The following is a 16,507-nucleotide window of genomic DNA, read 5'->3' as shown; positions in this document are numbered from 1 at the left end:
ATAAGTCAATCAAACTACAACTGTGAGTTAGCCAATGATCAGGGAACATTGATATAACATGGGCAAAAGCTCATGAAAATGTATTACATAATATGTCTCAGAAAGAAACAGAAAGTTGCCATAAACAAGATAATGCACCAGTTTAATTTACCATACTTTTCGGGCTATACAGCGCTCCTGAACAAAAGCCGCTCCAACGATATTTACAAAGAAATTGTACATATACGGGTCGCACCTGTCAATAAGCAGGTGTCCGCGCTGTAACATGAGATATTTACTCACACCGGTTGTGTTTTGAACCGGGGGTCTCGCGGTGCTGTGGACCACAGGTGATTTACCTCTGTCTGTGTCTTCACATTTGGTTCATCTGCTCTTGAGCTTGTGCTTTGCGAGTGAGTTACGTTGTAACATGAGATATTTACACAAAAATATGGTCCACGGTAGTGATGCATGGGTCAAGAAAGTTTCATTTAAACGCGGCAGGCAGGTTTTAAACTGCAGACCGCCGTATATCGCTGGTCCACCTGTGTCTTTGCGCTTCACCACATCTAGATTCACTTCTTCATGAGACTAATTCCTCTAAATATGAGTATTATTGTAATAAAATACACAGTGTTATAAAGCTTGAAATACAATGATCACTGTCCAATTATGTCTTCCTCTACAGTGTATCTTGCACTTCCTGCTAGAGTGCCCCCAGTGGTTATTAGCCAGTAAAAATCTATAAATTAGCCGCACCGTTGCTGGAGGGTTCAAAGCGTGGGGAAAAAAATAGCAGCTTAAAATCAGAAAAGTACGGTACTATAAGCAACCTTACTGTATTTCCATTTGTATTAAATTTAGAGTAGATAGAAGTTTTACAAGTTTCTCCAAAAGTTGCAAATTCTATGCTCTCTCTTTGGCAGGAACATCGTTACTTCAGGGAAGAAGGTCTGAAGGCCCTGAAGGTGCATTCTCCAGGCATCAAGCCTCTCTGTTCCACTCCCATGGTGCAGCCTCGTCCCCAGACCTGAGCGCCTCCATGCCCCACCTCCTGTCGCTCCGTGACAAGTCCTCCAAACGCAGCCTTCACCATGTCAACAAAATCCTCCGCGCCAAGAAGCTCCAGAGACAAGCACGGACAGGGAACAATGTGGTGAAGAAAAGGGGCCCAGGACGCCCCAGAAAGCACCCATTACCCTCCCCTCCGCCCTCTCCACCCCCGCCTCTGGAGCTACTGGAGCTGAGTCACAACCGGCAGTGGGACAAAGCGCCAGACCGGGCGTCAGGAGGAGGCAGAGGATGGGAAGGGGACTCGGTCAAAAATACCATTGAATGTGTGGTTCAGGGACAACGCAGGAAAAGCCAAAAGCGGAAACACTGGGATGGAGAGGAGGAAGAGGAGGAGGAAGAACTGGAGGAGGGGGAGGTTGTGGAGAGTGAGGAGCGAACGGAGAGAGACAAGAGCATAGTGTCCAAATCTGCAACGGCGAAAACCTGGCCCACTCCTGAAGAAGTCCAACAACATCCAAGGTTACACTTCCACGCTCATTTACATTAACAATAAGTGCAAAATAAAGTGTAATTCTGTCAAGTTTTGGAGATGAAGTGGAGTTGTTCTGCTGCTTATCCAAGTAGCTTCTTCAGTTCCTCTGGCTAGAAGCTACTTGGATGAGTGGACAAATGTCTTAAAACTCTTTGCCCAGTTGACAGAATTCAACTTTCTTTTGCTGTAGAACCTACCTGGAAGTCTTGAGGGAGTATACAAACATGAACAATTATTACAGAACTTTGTGAGATATTACAATTTAATAGATAATAAAATAGTTTTTATTTTATTTTAAAAAAAAGAGGCTGCCAATGCCTGATAAAAATTAGTAGCAGTGTGACCAATTTTAACCTTAAAACAACCCATATCTCCTTATTTGACGCATTTGCTGAGGTGTAATGGTCCACATAGAAAGTCCTTTTGTCACTATTTTATTTTTAGCCCAGTGGAAGACAAGCCAGATGGCCAAGGCTCCCCCGAACGCCCAGGAACTGTCCCAAGAGAACAGGCTCCCTCCATCCCCGTCCCGAGCCAACGGGAAAAGAGACCCGCTAGACCCCCAAAGAAGAAGTTTCAGAAGGCGGGGCTCTACTCCGACGTTTACAAAACAGAAGAGTAAGTGAAAAAACGTTACCATGGTCGTGAAATACACTGACATGAGAAGAACATGAGAATATGCTTGACTTTATACTATGTTGAGATACTGCGTGTAATCTTATCTTACTAATGAAGGTGAAGTGAAAGCTGTTTCTTGTAATATGTAAAGGAAATGTAAATGATGTGGGGTTCATGAGGTTGCAAACTGTGTTGTTTACGGGTGATAAAAGCAATTACTAGGTTACTGAGTTTTCCTTTAAAAATCAGGACTATTCAAAACTAAATTATGGAAATTACCTCACGATCTGAACGCAACGCATTTGTATTTTGAACATTTAGAAGGCTTTCATAACTGCAAAACTATAACATTAATGGGCTTAACTTTGTTATTTAGGCTATGGATATTGGGTTTGCTGATATTTCTCTCAAATTAACTTTGCAATACAGAGTCCTAATTTACATTTTAACACTTTTTCGTTGACTCTCTGCAGTCCCAAAAGTCAGCTCCTACAACTGAAGAAGGAAAAGCTGGAGTACATACCTGGTGAACATGAGTATGGCCTGTTCCCTTCCCCTATTCATGTCGGTGAGTAGATTATAAACCATGTGATTTTTGCGTGAGCCTAGCTTTACATACTGCGGGCAAATGCAGTTGTAGCTTAGTTAAAGCTTTTCAATGAAACACTCTCTGGACTTAACCCTTGCATGACACGTGAAGCAGAGGTCAGGACGATGTGGCACTAAACCTGTTCAAACATGTTAGAAATAGTCATGTAAAGGGGGATGGGGGTGTGGGAAACACTGCTATGTAATTAACTCATGAATGTCCAAATTTGAACACAAACATTTTACAAAACTCAGTGAGATGCCTGTTAACAAGCGCTACGGATAATTGTATACTGGCAAACTGGACTCACAATACATGTTCAAGATTATTCCCACCATATTTGTCTCAGTTTAGACTAGGTTTAGACCATTCCTGGTAAATAAAATCACATCTTACTTTATGTGAAAGGTCTGAGAAGCACATAAATTGATCTTTATCCTGCTCCACAGAAAGTCAGGAGTCTGTGAATGTTCCTTTTTGTGCTGTCTAATCTTTCTAAATAAATGCCCCCTTTTTTTGTGTGATTTCAGGGAAATATTTGAGACAGAAGCGCATTGATTTCCAGTTGCCTTACGACATCTTATGGCTGTGGAAACACGATCAGGTGATTTGTCCTATAATTAGTAAAGGGTGTTTCAACTTTTTAGCGTTAAGCCAACAGCAAAGCAAAACGTCTATTTGATAAAGCATCTGTTTCTTTGTATTTAATCGCTCTTTCTCCATTGTCCTTTTGTGCATTACAGCTTCACAAGAGACCCGATGTCCCTCTTTACAAAAAGCTTAGATCAAGTGAGTTCGGCTTTTACTCTTTTTATCGGACCAATGTGTTCTGATCTTCTTGAATTATTTCATTATGTTACGTCTCTCAGTTCTGCTGCCAGCTTTTGTTAACGATAATCAGCTAAATCTTTATTTTTTTTTGCGTGGGAGTAAATCGTAATCCTCTGGTCTTTGCCTTTTAGATGTGTACGTGGACGTGAAGCCTCTTTCTGGTTATGAAACGACAACATGCAACTGCAGAGCACCCGAGGAGACGAAGGAAAGGGGCTGCCTGGACGATTGCTTAAACCGGTAAAGAAACATCTCTAATAGTAACCTTTAGCTTGGCATTTAATCTTGGACCAAGTATACCATATGGAGTGATTATGGTTGGAGAGGCCCTTGGTGCAACTGGGCAGCCACATTTGTCAGTCTAAACCCAGAGCAGGTGTAGAAGTAGAATACCACCAACGTAAAACAATGTCAAACAACTTTGAGTTTCCAAAAAAGGGCTATATAAAAGTTATCTATTATTTTTACTAAACATTCCGTTGACTGTGTCTGTTTCCAGGATGAGTTTTGCCGAGTGCTCTCCCAGCGCCTGTCCCTGCGGTGATCAGTGCGATAACCAGCACATCCAGAGGCACGAGTGGGTCCAGTGTTTGGAGCGCTTCAGGGCCGAGGGCAAAGGCTGGGGCATCCGAACCAAAGAGACCCTTAGCTCGGGACAGTTTATCATCGAGTACCTGGGAGAGGTGGTCAGCGAACACGAATTCAGGTGAGACTACTTGTACCCCAAGATTACATATTGTACAAAAGATAGATGTTTTGACATCTAACAAAAGCTCATTTGTTTCAGGAGTCGTATGATGGAGCAGTACTTCTCGCACAGCGGAAACTATTGTCTAAACCTGGACAGTGGGATGGTCATCGACAGCTACAGAATGGGCAACGAGGCGCGCTTCATCAACCACAGCTGTGAACCCAACTGTGAGATGCAGAAATGGTGAGTGCCATTTCAAACAGCTTTAAACCAGACTGCTTGTGATGCTCCTGCCATGGTGCTTTTGGGATCCTACCAAAGTCCAGATTTGGCTAAGCCCTTTATGACCGACTGGACGCCAGCGTTTTAGAGCCAGGCGAGATGGAGAGCGCTCTGGTGAAAACAAGAGCCTCTATTTTCACACTTAGAGTTACAAATTACACATTGGTGCACTGTTTTCAAGATCAATGCTTCTCAAACTGTAGTACGGGCACTTGTTATAGATTTGTGGTTGTTGTCTTTTGTTCATTCTATTTTGGTCCTGCTTTAGTTTGGTCCTACAATAGTCTTGGCATATTTTAGTGTTGTGTCTTCCAGTTTAGCCTTGATATATTTTATATAGTTTCTGTTTTTACCAGTCTATGCATGGGTTCCTATGCTGTATCTTGGTACATAATCATTGTTAGTGCTTATTTGTAATATTGGGGCTCTTTTTGTTGCTCCTTTGTTGACAGCATTGTGTGATTTCACAATAATGTATAAAATACAGTCTCTGATGATGGTTGATGCTGTTAATTTTTATGTTTGCCAGTGAGTATTACATCTTCCAGTATCTTCCAGCTCCATGTTTTAAAGTTCATAGATTTATGCAGGTTTTGTGGTGCTTGATGAAATAAACATTTAATTGTGAAATTGTTGCAGCTTACTTTATGTTTAGTTCATTACTGTCCTGCATAACTTTAGATTCAAGAAATGTTTCTTACACAGATTTTAGCTTGTATGCTAATTACGTACCATACTTTTCGGGCTGTACAGCGCTCCTGAATAAAAGCTGCGCACACAAAATTTATGAAGAAAATAGAAAGTGTACATATACATCGTACATGCACCTGTCAATAAACCGCAGGTGCCCACATTGTAACATGACTGAGATATTTACACATAAATAGCGCCGGTTGTCTTTTGAAACTGGGTTCTTGGCGTGCACCTGAGGTCCGCTGCGCCGTGAAACTAATTAGACAAATGTTTCAGTGAATTTTCAGTGAATATTAATTGTAATAAAACACAGAGCATTTTGATGTGTAACATAGAAAAATATGTCTGAGCTGTCTCTACTGTCCCCTCTGTCCTTGAATACTCTGTGTGAGCTGATTTACCTATGTCTGTGTCTTCACATTTGGTTCATCTGCTCCTGTGCTCATACTTACTTAACATGAGATATTTACACAAAAATATGGTTTACAGTAGTGATGCGCACGTTGTCTTTTGACTCTTGAGGCAGGTCGGGCCTGCAATGCGGCAGGTTCTAAACTGCAGACCGCCGTATATCGCATGTCTGTGTTCCGCGTGTGACTTTTATTTAGACTCATTACTCCGTGAATATGAGTTTGATTGTAATAAAACACACAGCGTATTGAAGCTTAAAATATAGAAGACACGATGTCGTCTTCTTCTACAGTGTGTCAAACGCTAGCGCTTCCTGCTAGATTTCCTCCTGGTGGCTGTTAGCCAGTAAAATCTCTAAATTAGATGCACCGTTGTATGGGCTGCAGGGTCAAAGCGTGGGAAAAAAGTAGCGGCTTAAAGTCCGAATAGTACGGTACTCTACACAAAATGGTGCTACACAAGGTAATGTTTTCTAATGATGATTTATTGTTCAGTCGCCAAAATAATTCATATTTTGTGATGTTGGAGGCCGTCTCTGTCACTCCCATTGAAATGCATCCGAGTCAAGTGATGGAGCGGCACCAGCCTTTAGAATGCAGGCCCTCTGTTTACAAACACTGGCAGCATATGCAGGAGCAGACTAGATTTAAAGAGCTTTGTGATTAGTCACTACTTCCTGTAATGGGATTGGATACGGACATCAAGCAGAGCTAAGAAAAAACAAAGTGTTCTCAGCTCACATAGACACCATAAATTAAACATTTATAACAAAAGCAAAACACTTGAAGCTTCAACTTGAGAACGTAATAGCTCATCAAAAAGTTTGATATCACCCGCTTTAAATTTGGTAATTAGATAGCAGAATATTGTTATGTTTCTTGGTATGAAACAAATGGGAATCTTAAATCTATTAGTTTGCGAACGAACAAACAAGACAAAAACTTCCATGCAGTTTTGTGGGCCTCTCTTTATTGTGCTCTATTCCCGAGTGCACAGTAACCGGGGTAATTGAAACCTTGATAGATTACGGTTATTCCTTTTTTATTGCTACATGTCTGTCGAGGGCTGTGTGTGCGTTTGTCTCCTGTGGCTCTCAAGTTTCCGTAGTTTCAGTATCGTGTGCCTTTGATGGACACACGTGCGGCAGGTGTTCCCATTGCAAAGGAGAAAGCTTTGCCACTAAACCCCAGTCGTATTAATGTGGTTGTGCCGTGGTAATCTGATGACATCACCTCCGTCACTTTCCGCCAGTGTTCACAGACTCGGATGGCTTAAAGGCCTCGCATCAAGCCAGAACTATTTACTCCTTTCCTGAGGGATTGTTGTCTCAGCACAGCTTAATCTAGCGCAGTCACAGGCCGCGCCAAGTCAGCCTTTCTCTGCCCAATGTAGAATGAACATGTACAAATTAATTCTACTGGTAAAGAGGAGTAATGTTGAGGAAAAAAAGTATCAAATATATATTTTTTGAAGTGCGATGTAAAAAAATGAATAATAATATTGAAACTTTATGCCACTGACACGATAACCCTAAAGCAGAATGATCCCCGTATAAACCCTTTTCCGAGTGAACCATATTGTTAATAAACTTGAGTAGCAACAATTAATGAAACACTAAAGTAGTTATGATGAATGATGTTCAAACCTCTTCAGCTCAAATTTTGATTTACTACAAAGAATTAAGGACAAATTTCCCATTAATGCAAAGAAAATGTATGTGATAAATATTGAGCCCTAATATATATTGTTCCTTTTATCATTAATTGAATAATAAGTTGATTTGCCGTAGTAATAATTGTGAGGGGCTTAAATGGTGGTGTTGGGAGCATTCACTTTTGACAGCCAGACATTAAACAGGAAGGTTTAATGGTTGTTCTGCAAGTTCCTAAGTAAAGTGGTGATTTACTTTGCAACAATAATGCAGCTTGGAAGAATTATTACTGCCATTTATTTGTCTAGCACTTAAAATGATAGCTAACGGAAGTAATTGTATCAGTTTGTTAAGGGCTTCTGGTGAACATCTGTGTAACTTTTAATTTGAATGGCTTGAGCATTAAACAGAAGCCCTTTACAATGACCAGCTCATAATAATGTAAGCCAGCGGTCGCAGCTCGCGTGTGTGAAATGAAAGACGTGGCGAGGGTTGAGGATTTTCAGCACAAAGCCTGACGACTCATCCATCTTGTCATAGAAGAACGATTACATGTGACTCGGCCTTGGATACAGCTGTAGCGCCTCAAAACAATGCGCTGAAGCAGCTTTTTCACCCCATAAGAAGAATAAATTATCAAGAGGCTGGCACATAGAACAGTGCGCTTTATTCTTAGAACAATAGTGAAAAGCCAGCGCCGAGATTCGATGGAGTAGGACAAATCGCACTTTACCATGTGTTGAAAAGTGTCCAGCAGCACAGCCAAAAACTGGGGCACCTTGTCTTTTATTTCTTATTTAATTAAATTCTGGTTTTAATACAAACATTTATAGGCAGTGAATCTGGGAGCTCACAGTGCGTCCTGACCTTTCTTTAGAAGCTATTGTTATATTCTGCTGCTGGGACGTTGCCGCGAAACATTTTTTGTGCACTATTTTACCGAGAGGTGTGAATTTGACACCCCTGCTGCCTTTGCCTTATGGGGTTTTACGTAAGAAAGTTCAGTTGCTTCCCTAAGGGTCAAAAGTACATGGCCCAGTGGAATCCTTCAGTTATAATCTATAGCTGGGGCCTGCACACACCTGCGTTGCCCGGTTGGTTTTCAGCAAGACAGCTTCAAAAACGAATGGTTTGATTTTTGATCTTTTCAGGGAAAAGTAAACAAGAATATATAGAAAAAATATAAAGCTTTGGCGGTGTTCATTGAAGGACTTTTGCAAGCATTTAGGCATGAGGGTTTAGTACATGAACACTTAGAAATACGGTTTATATCTTTACTATTGCAGGATAGGGTCAAAACTTCTAATGCGATATCCAAATCTCTTGATGAGACATATATTGCAATATTTTGAATAATATTACAGAATTGCTACTTGTAACTTTGGTATGGATATTAGTTTTGCTGCTGCTACAATAAAACAATGTATTTAAGCAAAGGAGCTTGTAATTCGATATGTTGTGATGGCCCACGATGTTGTTGAGAGACTTTTCTAAGAGCGATATCATGATAGTTTGCTTATTCATACGTCCCCGTTCAACAAATACTTCATGGCTTCTTAATATAATCACAGTATTTGATTAAAGTTGGTCTATGTTTTGTCTATGAAATCTCTCAAAGTAACAGCATTGAGCTACAACTTGGATTATTTTTTACCATAAACATCGTTACCTTTTTGTTTGCTCCTCTAGGTCTGTGAATGGAGTTTACCGAATCGGTCTTTTCGCTCTCAAAGCCATCAGCAGCGGTACGGAGCTCACCTACGACTACAACTTCCATTCCTTCAACACAGAGGAACAGGTGAAGAACAAACTACTCCCACGTTCTGTTTTTTAGTATTTCTTCAATGCAGTTTTGTTCATACGTTTTGTTCATTTTATGTTTTGACCCGCAGCAAGTGTGTAAGTGTGGTTCAGAAAGCTGCCGGGGCATCATCGGGGGCAAGAGTCAGAGAATCAACGGGCTGCCGGCGAAAACGGGCGGGACGAGGCGCCTGGGACGGCTAAAGGAGAAACGGAAATCCAAACATCAACTCAAAAAGAGAGTGAGTTACCAGTAATTCCGGTTTGTTTGTTTTTTAAGAGTACAAACCAGCTTTTCACCTAACTTCCCGAAAATCAAATTCTCTTTTAATGGTCTCCAGACATGAGTAACAGTTGCTGAGAAACTTGCACAATCTCTACCCACACAAACAGTTTTTGAAACATTCCAAGTAAATGGAATAATGGAAAATGGATAAGCCAGTGGTTTGGTGGCAATTGAACATTTTACCTACGTTTTGATTATTATCTGAAGGTTGTAAAGTGTTACATTGATAGAAATTGTCTATACCTTTTATTTGTCTTTAGGAAGAAGAGTCCAGTGACAGCAGCAAATGTTACCCTCACCTCATGAAGCCCATGTCCAACAGAGAGAGGTACACCAAACCCTAAACACAAAGATTACATCACTTTATGCTTGTGAAACAGAATACATCTCCCACAGAAGATGTACTAATAAGAATTTACTGTAACTTCTGTAGAAACTTTGTGCTGAAGCATCGAGTTTTCCTCTTGAGAAACTGGGAGAGGATGAGGGAGAAACAGGAGCTGCTGAAGGGCGAGCGAGAGCGGGACCCCAGCAGTTTGTCCATGTATGCGCGCTGGGGCAGTGTCATCCGCGACGACGGGAACATCAAGTCAGGTGGGCACAAGACGTTACAGGGGGAGTTAATGTAAATGTAGTTCGATAAATCAGATGACACATGTCGCAATCGTCGGGACTAGTTTGATTATCATATTTTTGTCCTCCAGACGTGTTCCTGACCCAGTTCTCGGCGCTGCAGACGTCTCGGTCGGTTCGGACGCGGAGACTCGCTGCCGCCGAGGAAAACACGGAGGTCACGCGCACCGCTCGCCTCGCCCACATCTTCAAGGAGATCTGCGACATGATCACCAGCTACAAAGGTCAAATACTGAATGTCCTCGCACGCTCATTCTCACTCACGCACTCACAATAAACCAAGAGATATGCTAACACCTTTGAATATTGCTATAAGATCATGGATGAATACTCTGATTACCCTTTGTAAGTGTTTTATTCATTCACATTACAGTCAGTTGAGGCTTAATTAAGAGAGATTATCCAGTTTTAAGTTCCCTCGTGACGGTCCAAGATGAGCCTCTTTTTTGAAACTAAAATAAAAATAAACAGGGCGGGACTTCAGGAGTTGGCTACTTTTCTGCAACCGCCCCCGAAGCATTTCTCGAACACTCTCATCAATGTCGAGCACAATTTTGCTTAGTCTTAAAAACACGAAAAATAGACTTGAATAATTTTAAACTGTTCAAACGTATTCTACACTTTCATTGCAAATTGCTTTTCACATCTTTCTGAGGCCAGAGCTGAGTCGTGGTAATGCTAACCGTTAGCATACTAACAGCGCTCTTCCTAGTTGGTGGAGGATAAACTAGTTTATAATTCGGTGCCGACAGAGCTCAGTGGTCTCATTTTGACCGTAAGAACTGCTTTTACAATGTCCAAATCAGAAAAGGGTTTATTGCCATAGTCAGTGAACAGAAACAAAAATCCTTAACTAGCAACTTGCATTCGGAATAAGGTGCAACATAAAACAACAATAATAATAATAGCAACAACAAAAATATAAAAAATAAGGCATGAATAAACAATGGGATTAACTAAATGCGATAGAAATAGACCTATACTAAATACTTTGACTGAATTTATACACACAATTTACTGCTGTATATATCTGTACTGGAGCAAAACTAATATTACTTTAATTGTGTGTGTTGTCATCTCTGATATCACCACCTGCACTCTACATTTTGTACTCTGTTCTAATATTGAATGAACTTGTTTGTCCCTCAGATTCTTCTGGCCAGACGCTCGCTGCTCCGCTGGTGAACCTCCCGTCTCGAAAAAGGTAACACGTCCCTTATACCCGCATGCTCAGAACTCATTCATAACGTTTGAGTGCAGGCGGCCTCCGCTCAGCGTTATCGCCACTATCAGTGTACAGCATCCACACAGACAGCTTTATCTGCAGCCCCATAATTCAGCCGTGACAGCGTGTGCCACTTTGATTTGTTTCCAGTTTTGCTAATCTCTTGGAGTCAACACAATTACTGCTCATTATGTCTCTATGGCAGCAGCGGCAGCTCGGTGGTCACGCTCATTCACACATTAAACACAAGGAAACATGGTGTAGTACTGAATCTGACGCTTGAGGAAAGACCAGCAACACTGCTCTATACGGTCTTTTTTTACAAGCTTGAAGTCAGCACAAGAAAAAATAAAATGTTACAATTTAGGGATTTTTTTGTTTCCAAGAAGATGTTATTGCTTTGCCTGGAATGTTCTACTGTATGGCATTATAGTAAGTTTAATGCCATACATCTGGACAAGCAGGCCACTTTTCTTGTTTGATCAAACTTGAGACACTTCCGGACTATAAGTTGCACCGGAGTACAAGTCGCACCAGACAAAAAATGCATAATAGAGAAGAAAAAAACATATATAAGTTGTTGAGAATGTAAGTGTGAAAATAACAAATAATATCACATATAAGTCACTCCGGAGTATAAATATAAGTCGCACCCCGGCCAAAACTATGAAAAAAGGTGCGACTTATAGTCTGGAAAATACGGTATTTGCTCAAAGTCTGTTTAAACGTGTTCAAAACGGATCCCGCATTAATCACAGTTTTCTTTTGTTTCCCCCCCCCGCAGGAACAGCCAGTACTACGAGAAAGTGTCTGACCCTCTGGACCTGAGCACCATCGAGAAGCAGATCCTCACGGGACATTACAAAACAGTGGAGGCCTTCGACGCAGACATGCTCAAAGTGTTCCGCAACGCTGAGGTACATGCACGCACACACAACACACATACATACTCACAGGCTTTGTGTTATTATGGCAACAATAATGTCTTTTGTATTCATCCATCTTTTGAATGTTCTCAAAATGACGCCTGTGAACAGAAAACCCGTGACCCATGAAACTATTGAGCTCGTCACGCACCGGAGGATTTTTATTTAGCCTAATGTTAATGAGATTTTAAGTTGCTAAATATCAAACATAGCATTTTGACAGTGTACAGTGATAAATCTATTTACCATCTGTGAACCTGCATCTTATCGAGTTTGTCCATGGCTCTTTTTTACTTTTTTAACTTTGTTTTGGCGGATACATCTGGCGAATCTTTCTTTTTGATGTTGAATGTGAATATTTTTCCATTTCAACTTGACTTTTACCTCCAATTTTGATGCAGCACAGGATACTACAGAACACAGCAGCCAGTGAAAACTAGTGGATTGATTAATTTTACTTACAAACCAGGACTAAACCATAATGAAATAAAACATCAAGAATGGTGTCCTTCTGTGTATCAGTTTTAACGGTCCAGTTCTGGTTTGTAGGGCAGATCCTCAACACAACCCTTTAGATTTACATATGTTTAACTGAAGGGTTTAAACAAGGGCCACTTGAAACCTCTTGAAGCAGCTACTGCAACAATCACACTTTGAAGTGGGTGTCTAAATTAAAGTCGTGTCATTTGGAGAGTCCATCCTGCTGTGAAAAGGAAAGTTGAGTTTAAGGGCTCTAACTTTTGTCAGAAATGTGTCCTCATGTGTCACTGACTCTGGCTACGTCACTCACTGTTGGGGAATTATTGAGTGACTGTGTTTTCAGGGTTCATGTGGTCAGAAAATACTGTACTCAAAATTGTTAATTTGATTTAATGATTTAATTTGTTTCCTAGTTTTACTTTCATTTTAGACCAACTAATTAGAGCTATGTATTTTCCGTTGTTTTTGTTGTTGATAAAAAAGCCTATATTTACTCTGCAGTATTTCTTACAAACTCTTGCTTAAGTTTTTTTGGTGAACCATTGCTTGTATCTCTTAAATTTCAGAAATACTACGGCAGGAAGTCGTCCGTGGGGCGAGACGTGTGCCGGCTGCGCAAGGCGTATTACAGCGCCCGAAACGAGGCGGCTGTTCAGATCGATGAGATCGTGGGCGAGACGGTGAGCGAAGCCGACAGCTCTGACTCTCTGGACCGAGAGCAGAACCCCGGCTCCGAGTCCCACGACAAAGACGACGACGTGATCCGCTGCATCTGCGGCATGTACAAGGACGAAGGCCTCATGATCCAGTGTGAGAAGTGCATGGTGAGGATTCTTTATGTGCCACATGTGTCGCAGTAATCAGTGTATCCATGGGCTTCAGAATAATGAGGAATTAGAACCGTTGCAATTGCATTTAACAAAAAGTTCTCAAAATGTCACATTTAACAGGAAGCTGAAACCCATGACTAGACAAATGATAAATCTGGTTAAACAATCGGCAAACTCCAAATGGATTTCTTACACAGAAAGAGTTAATTACCTGTTGAAGACATTATTTCTGTGCTTTGCAAGTTTAAAACAAATAAAATATTTGTTATACTGGTGTTGTAGGGGTAGTCCTCATTTTATAGACACAATGCAGAGTCTTTTTGCAGGATTTTCTCCAGGCAAGGCCCATAGTTGTCGAGTTAACTTCCAACTCACAAGATAAAGAAGTTGAATGAACGTTTCTTAAATGACTTAACGAACAAGAACGTGCCGTAAACCTCCAGTAGTATTAAACCATAATACACGTGTAACTGATCTGTCCTCTCGTCGCGTCAGGTCTGGCAGCACTTTGACTGCATGCGTCTGGAGACCGAGGTGGAGCACTACTTGTGTGAACAGTGCGACCCGCGGCCCGTGGACATCGTAAGACTCTACTGTACAGATTCACGTTGGTTAATTCACTGCTTTTCCTAATCGAATTGTATGTGTCGTTGCGTCTGCAGGAGGTTCCCATGATCCCACAGCCCAGCTACGCTCAGACCGGCTCCATCTACTACATCTGCCTCCTCAGGGACGAGCTGCTGCTACACCAAGGTACGATCTCCCACCGAGGACTTTTATGTGTTATTGTTATTCTCTTAGGGACACCACTCGAGTCTGTAACAAACCAAGGAAGTGAGAAATAGTTTAACACATGGTCTGACTTTATTAAAGCACTTTTGACACTTACACTTGAATAGTTAGTTGATATAATGTATGAGTTAAATATGTTAATTATTCAACTCTTCATAACTAACATTTTATTTATTAGCAAGCAATAAAACAACTTTCCTGTTAATGCAACTAAAAGATACACAGGATATATATTGAACCCCAGAAATTTAGTTCCAGCTGTCATTTATTGAACGTTAAGCCAATGTAGTAATTATCATGAAAACACGATTGCTTTGATAATATAATGATATATTGTGGTTTGTACATTAAAGAAGTTATCAGCTTTACGCAACTTAAACGTGCTAACTTTGAATCACTGTGTTTGTACAAGTTGAGTTCATGTTGTGTCCCGTGTGTTCTAGGGGACTGTGTGTACCTGATGCGGGACAGCAGGAGGAGCCCTGAAGGACAGCCAGTGCGACAGTCGTATCGTCAGCTCACCCACGTCAACCGGGACAAACTCGACATCTTCAGGATCGAGAAGCTCTGGAGGAACGAAAAGTGAGTCTGTCCACAGCAGCCCAATAAGCCTGTGCTCACGTGCTTAAATGTGTATTACTTCCCAAATGTAACGATATAAAATAAGTACTACAGCTTTTAGTCTATGCAGCCAATGTAAACAAAATCAATTGAAAGAAATCTTTTTTTTCCACATTTGTTTGACTGAAAGACTTGCATTTACGAGATACTGCTCTATTTTAAAGCCCGTCCAACTTATAAGCTATTGTCTTTTTTGCATTTGAAGCCACTTTTAGTGACACTTTGCAGTAATTTACGAGTGAGGCATTTATTGTCTTGAACAATGCTTCAATAGATTTTACCTTTAGGCTAAATTTAAAAAAAATCTTTGCTTGGTCTTTTTCAGGGGTGAGCGCTTTGCCTTTGGTCATCATTATTTCCGTCCACACGAGACGCATCACTCCCCATCGCGGCGCTTTTACCAAAACGAGTTGTTCCGGATGCCCCTGTACGAGATCATCCCCCTGGAGGCTGTGGTGGCGCCCTGCTGTGTTCTGGACCTCTACACCTACTGCAAAGGTCAGCCCAAATCCACTGTTCAATGTATCCAGCGTCAGTCTGACCAGCAATGGAGAAATCACAGTACAAAGGTCGACTAAATTGGTAAAAACAGTACCGCATCAATAAGTAAAATATTGCTGAACCCAGAATTAAGACTGGACTAAACCAGGACACACTATGATCCCTCGTAACCACTGATAATCCACGTTTGTTCTGTACCCAAAACGGGACTAAACAATAGTCATTACTTAAAATTAAACAACAGCAGAAAGATAACAGACCTTTTGATCCCATAGTTATTTGTCAATGTAAAATGCACAAAGGCCAAACTGTGGAAAAAGCTGCTGTTGATTTCCATCTGCAGGTGCACACAGAGGTAAAAATAGACATTACATTACAATTCGAACTAACATTAGCTCAGTAAAATACACTATGAAATGTCACCATATCACATACAATAGGATGGCCTAGTAATACAAAAATAAATAAAGGTATTATGAAAAATAACATAGAAGAAGGCCACAACTCACATATGAACCAACACTTGTGCTTACAGGACGTCCCAAAGGAGTGAAGGAGCAGGACGTGTACATCTGTGACTATCGCTTGGACAAGTCGGCTCATCTGTTCTACAAGATTCACCGAAACCGTTACCCAGTCTGCACCAAGCCATACGCCTTCAACCACTTCCCCAAGCGGCTCGCGCCCAAAAGAGACTTCTCGGTGAGGGCGCGTTTATTTTCAACAGCAGATATTCTGAGAGAGTAGATAGTATTACAGCTAAAGCCAGTGGCACATTGTGGAGCCCAACTCAAGTAAACGCTCTGAAGGGGAGTCAGCCACAGAAATGAACGAATATTAGTCTTGTCTAGTCTTCCACGTTGTAATATGGTTGTAAAATGATCTTGAAAAAGCAGCTTCATTGTGCTTTTTCATCTTTTTTGCCCAATTTTATATAGCATGTTAATGGGTCAGGAAAGCCAGCTATATTCAGAGTGCAATACAATAAATCTGTCTTATAAAACAAAACAAAAAAATTGAATAACTTACACTATTACTGAAAAAGATAGAACCTCCTTCACAACATATTTATTTTATCCTTATGTGGAGCTCAATAACTTGATTTTACATCACACTGCCCCT

General features: G+C 41.0%; 1 protein-coding gene across 1 annotated transcript in view; it reads left to right on the top strand.

The window, feature by feature from the left end:
• Positions 1-16,507, top strand: part of ash1l (ash1 (absent, small, or homeotic)-like (Drosophila)) — a 31,665-nt gene that overhangs the window by 11,985 nt on the left and 3,173 nt on the right. Inside the window, exons 5-25 of the mRNA XM_072448017.1 lie at positions 906-1,512; positions 1,970-2,143; positions 2,617-2,711; positions 3,263-3,336; positions 3,476-3,521; positions 3,695-3,803; positions 4,063-4,269; positions 4,351-4,497; positions 8,981-9,089; positions 9,184-9,333; positions 9,638-9,705; positions 9,811-9,971; positions 10,082-10,234; positions 11,160-11,214; positions 12,020-12,152; positions 13,208-13,465; positions 13,967-14,053; positions 14,134-14,224; positions 14,707-14,845; positions 15,210-15,382; positions 15,921-16,087. Coding sequence (XP_072304118.1) covers positions 906-1,512; positions 1,970-2,143; positions 2,617-2,711; positions 3,263-3,336; positions 3,476-3,521; positions 3,695-3,803; positions 4,063-4,269; positions 4,351-4,497; positions 8,981-9,089; positions 9,184-9,333; positions 9,638-9,705; positions 9,811-9,971; positions 10,082-10,234; positions 11,160-11,214; positions 12,020-12,152; positions 13,208-13,465; positions 13,967-14,053; positions 14,134-14,224; positions 14,707-14,845; positions 15,210-15,382; positions 15,921-16,087 — 3,203 coding nt within the window. The remainder of the gene's footprint in view (positions 1-905; positions 1,513-1,969; positions 2,144-2,616; positions 2,712-3,262; positions 3,337-3,475; positions 3,522-3,694; positions 3,804-4,062; positions 4,270-4,350; positions 4,498-8,980; positions 9,090-9,183; positions 9,334-9,637; positions 9,706-9,810; positions 9,972-10,081; positions 10,235-11,159; positions 11,215-12,019; positions 12,153-13,207; positions 13,466-13,966; positions 14,054-14,133; positions 14,225-14,706; positions 14,846-15,209; positions 15,383-15,920; positions 16,088-16,507) is intronic.

This window comes from Eucyclogobius newberryi, unplaced genomic scaffold (assembly GCF_026437365.1).
Source record: "Eucyclogobius newberryi isolate DKJ021-1_F unplaced genomic scaffold, fEucNew1.0.hap1 SCAF_16, whole genome shotgun sequence".
Classification (NCBI taxonomy): Eukaryota; Metazoa; Chordata; class Actinopteri; order Gobiiformes; family Gobiidae; genus Eucyclogobius; species Eucyclogobius newberryi.
The sequence above is the reverse complement of the archived record's forward strand: the minus strand, read 5'-3'. Positions and strand labels throughout refer to the sequence as shown.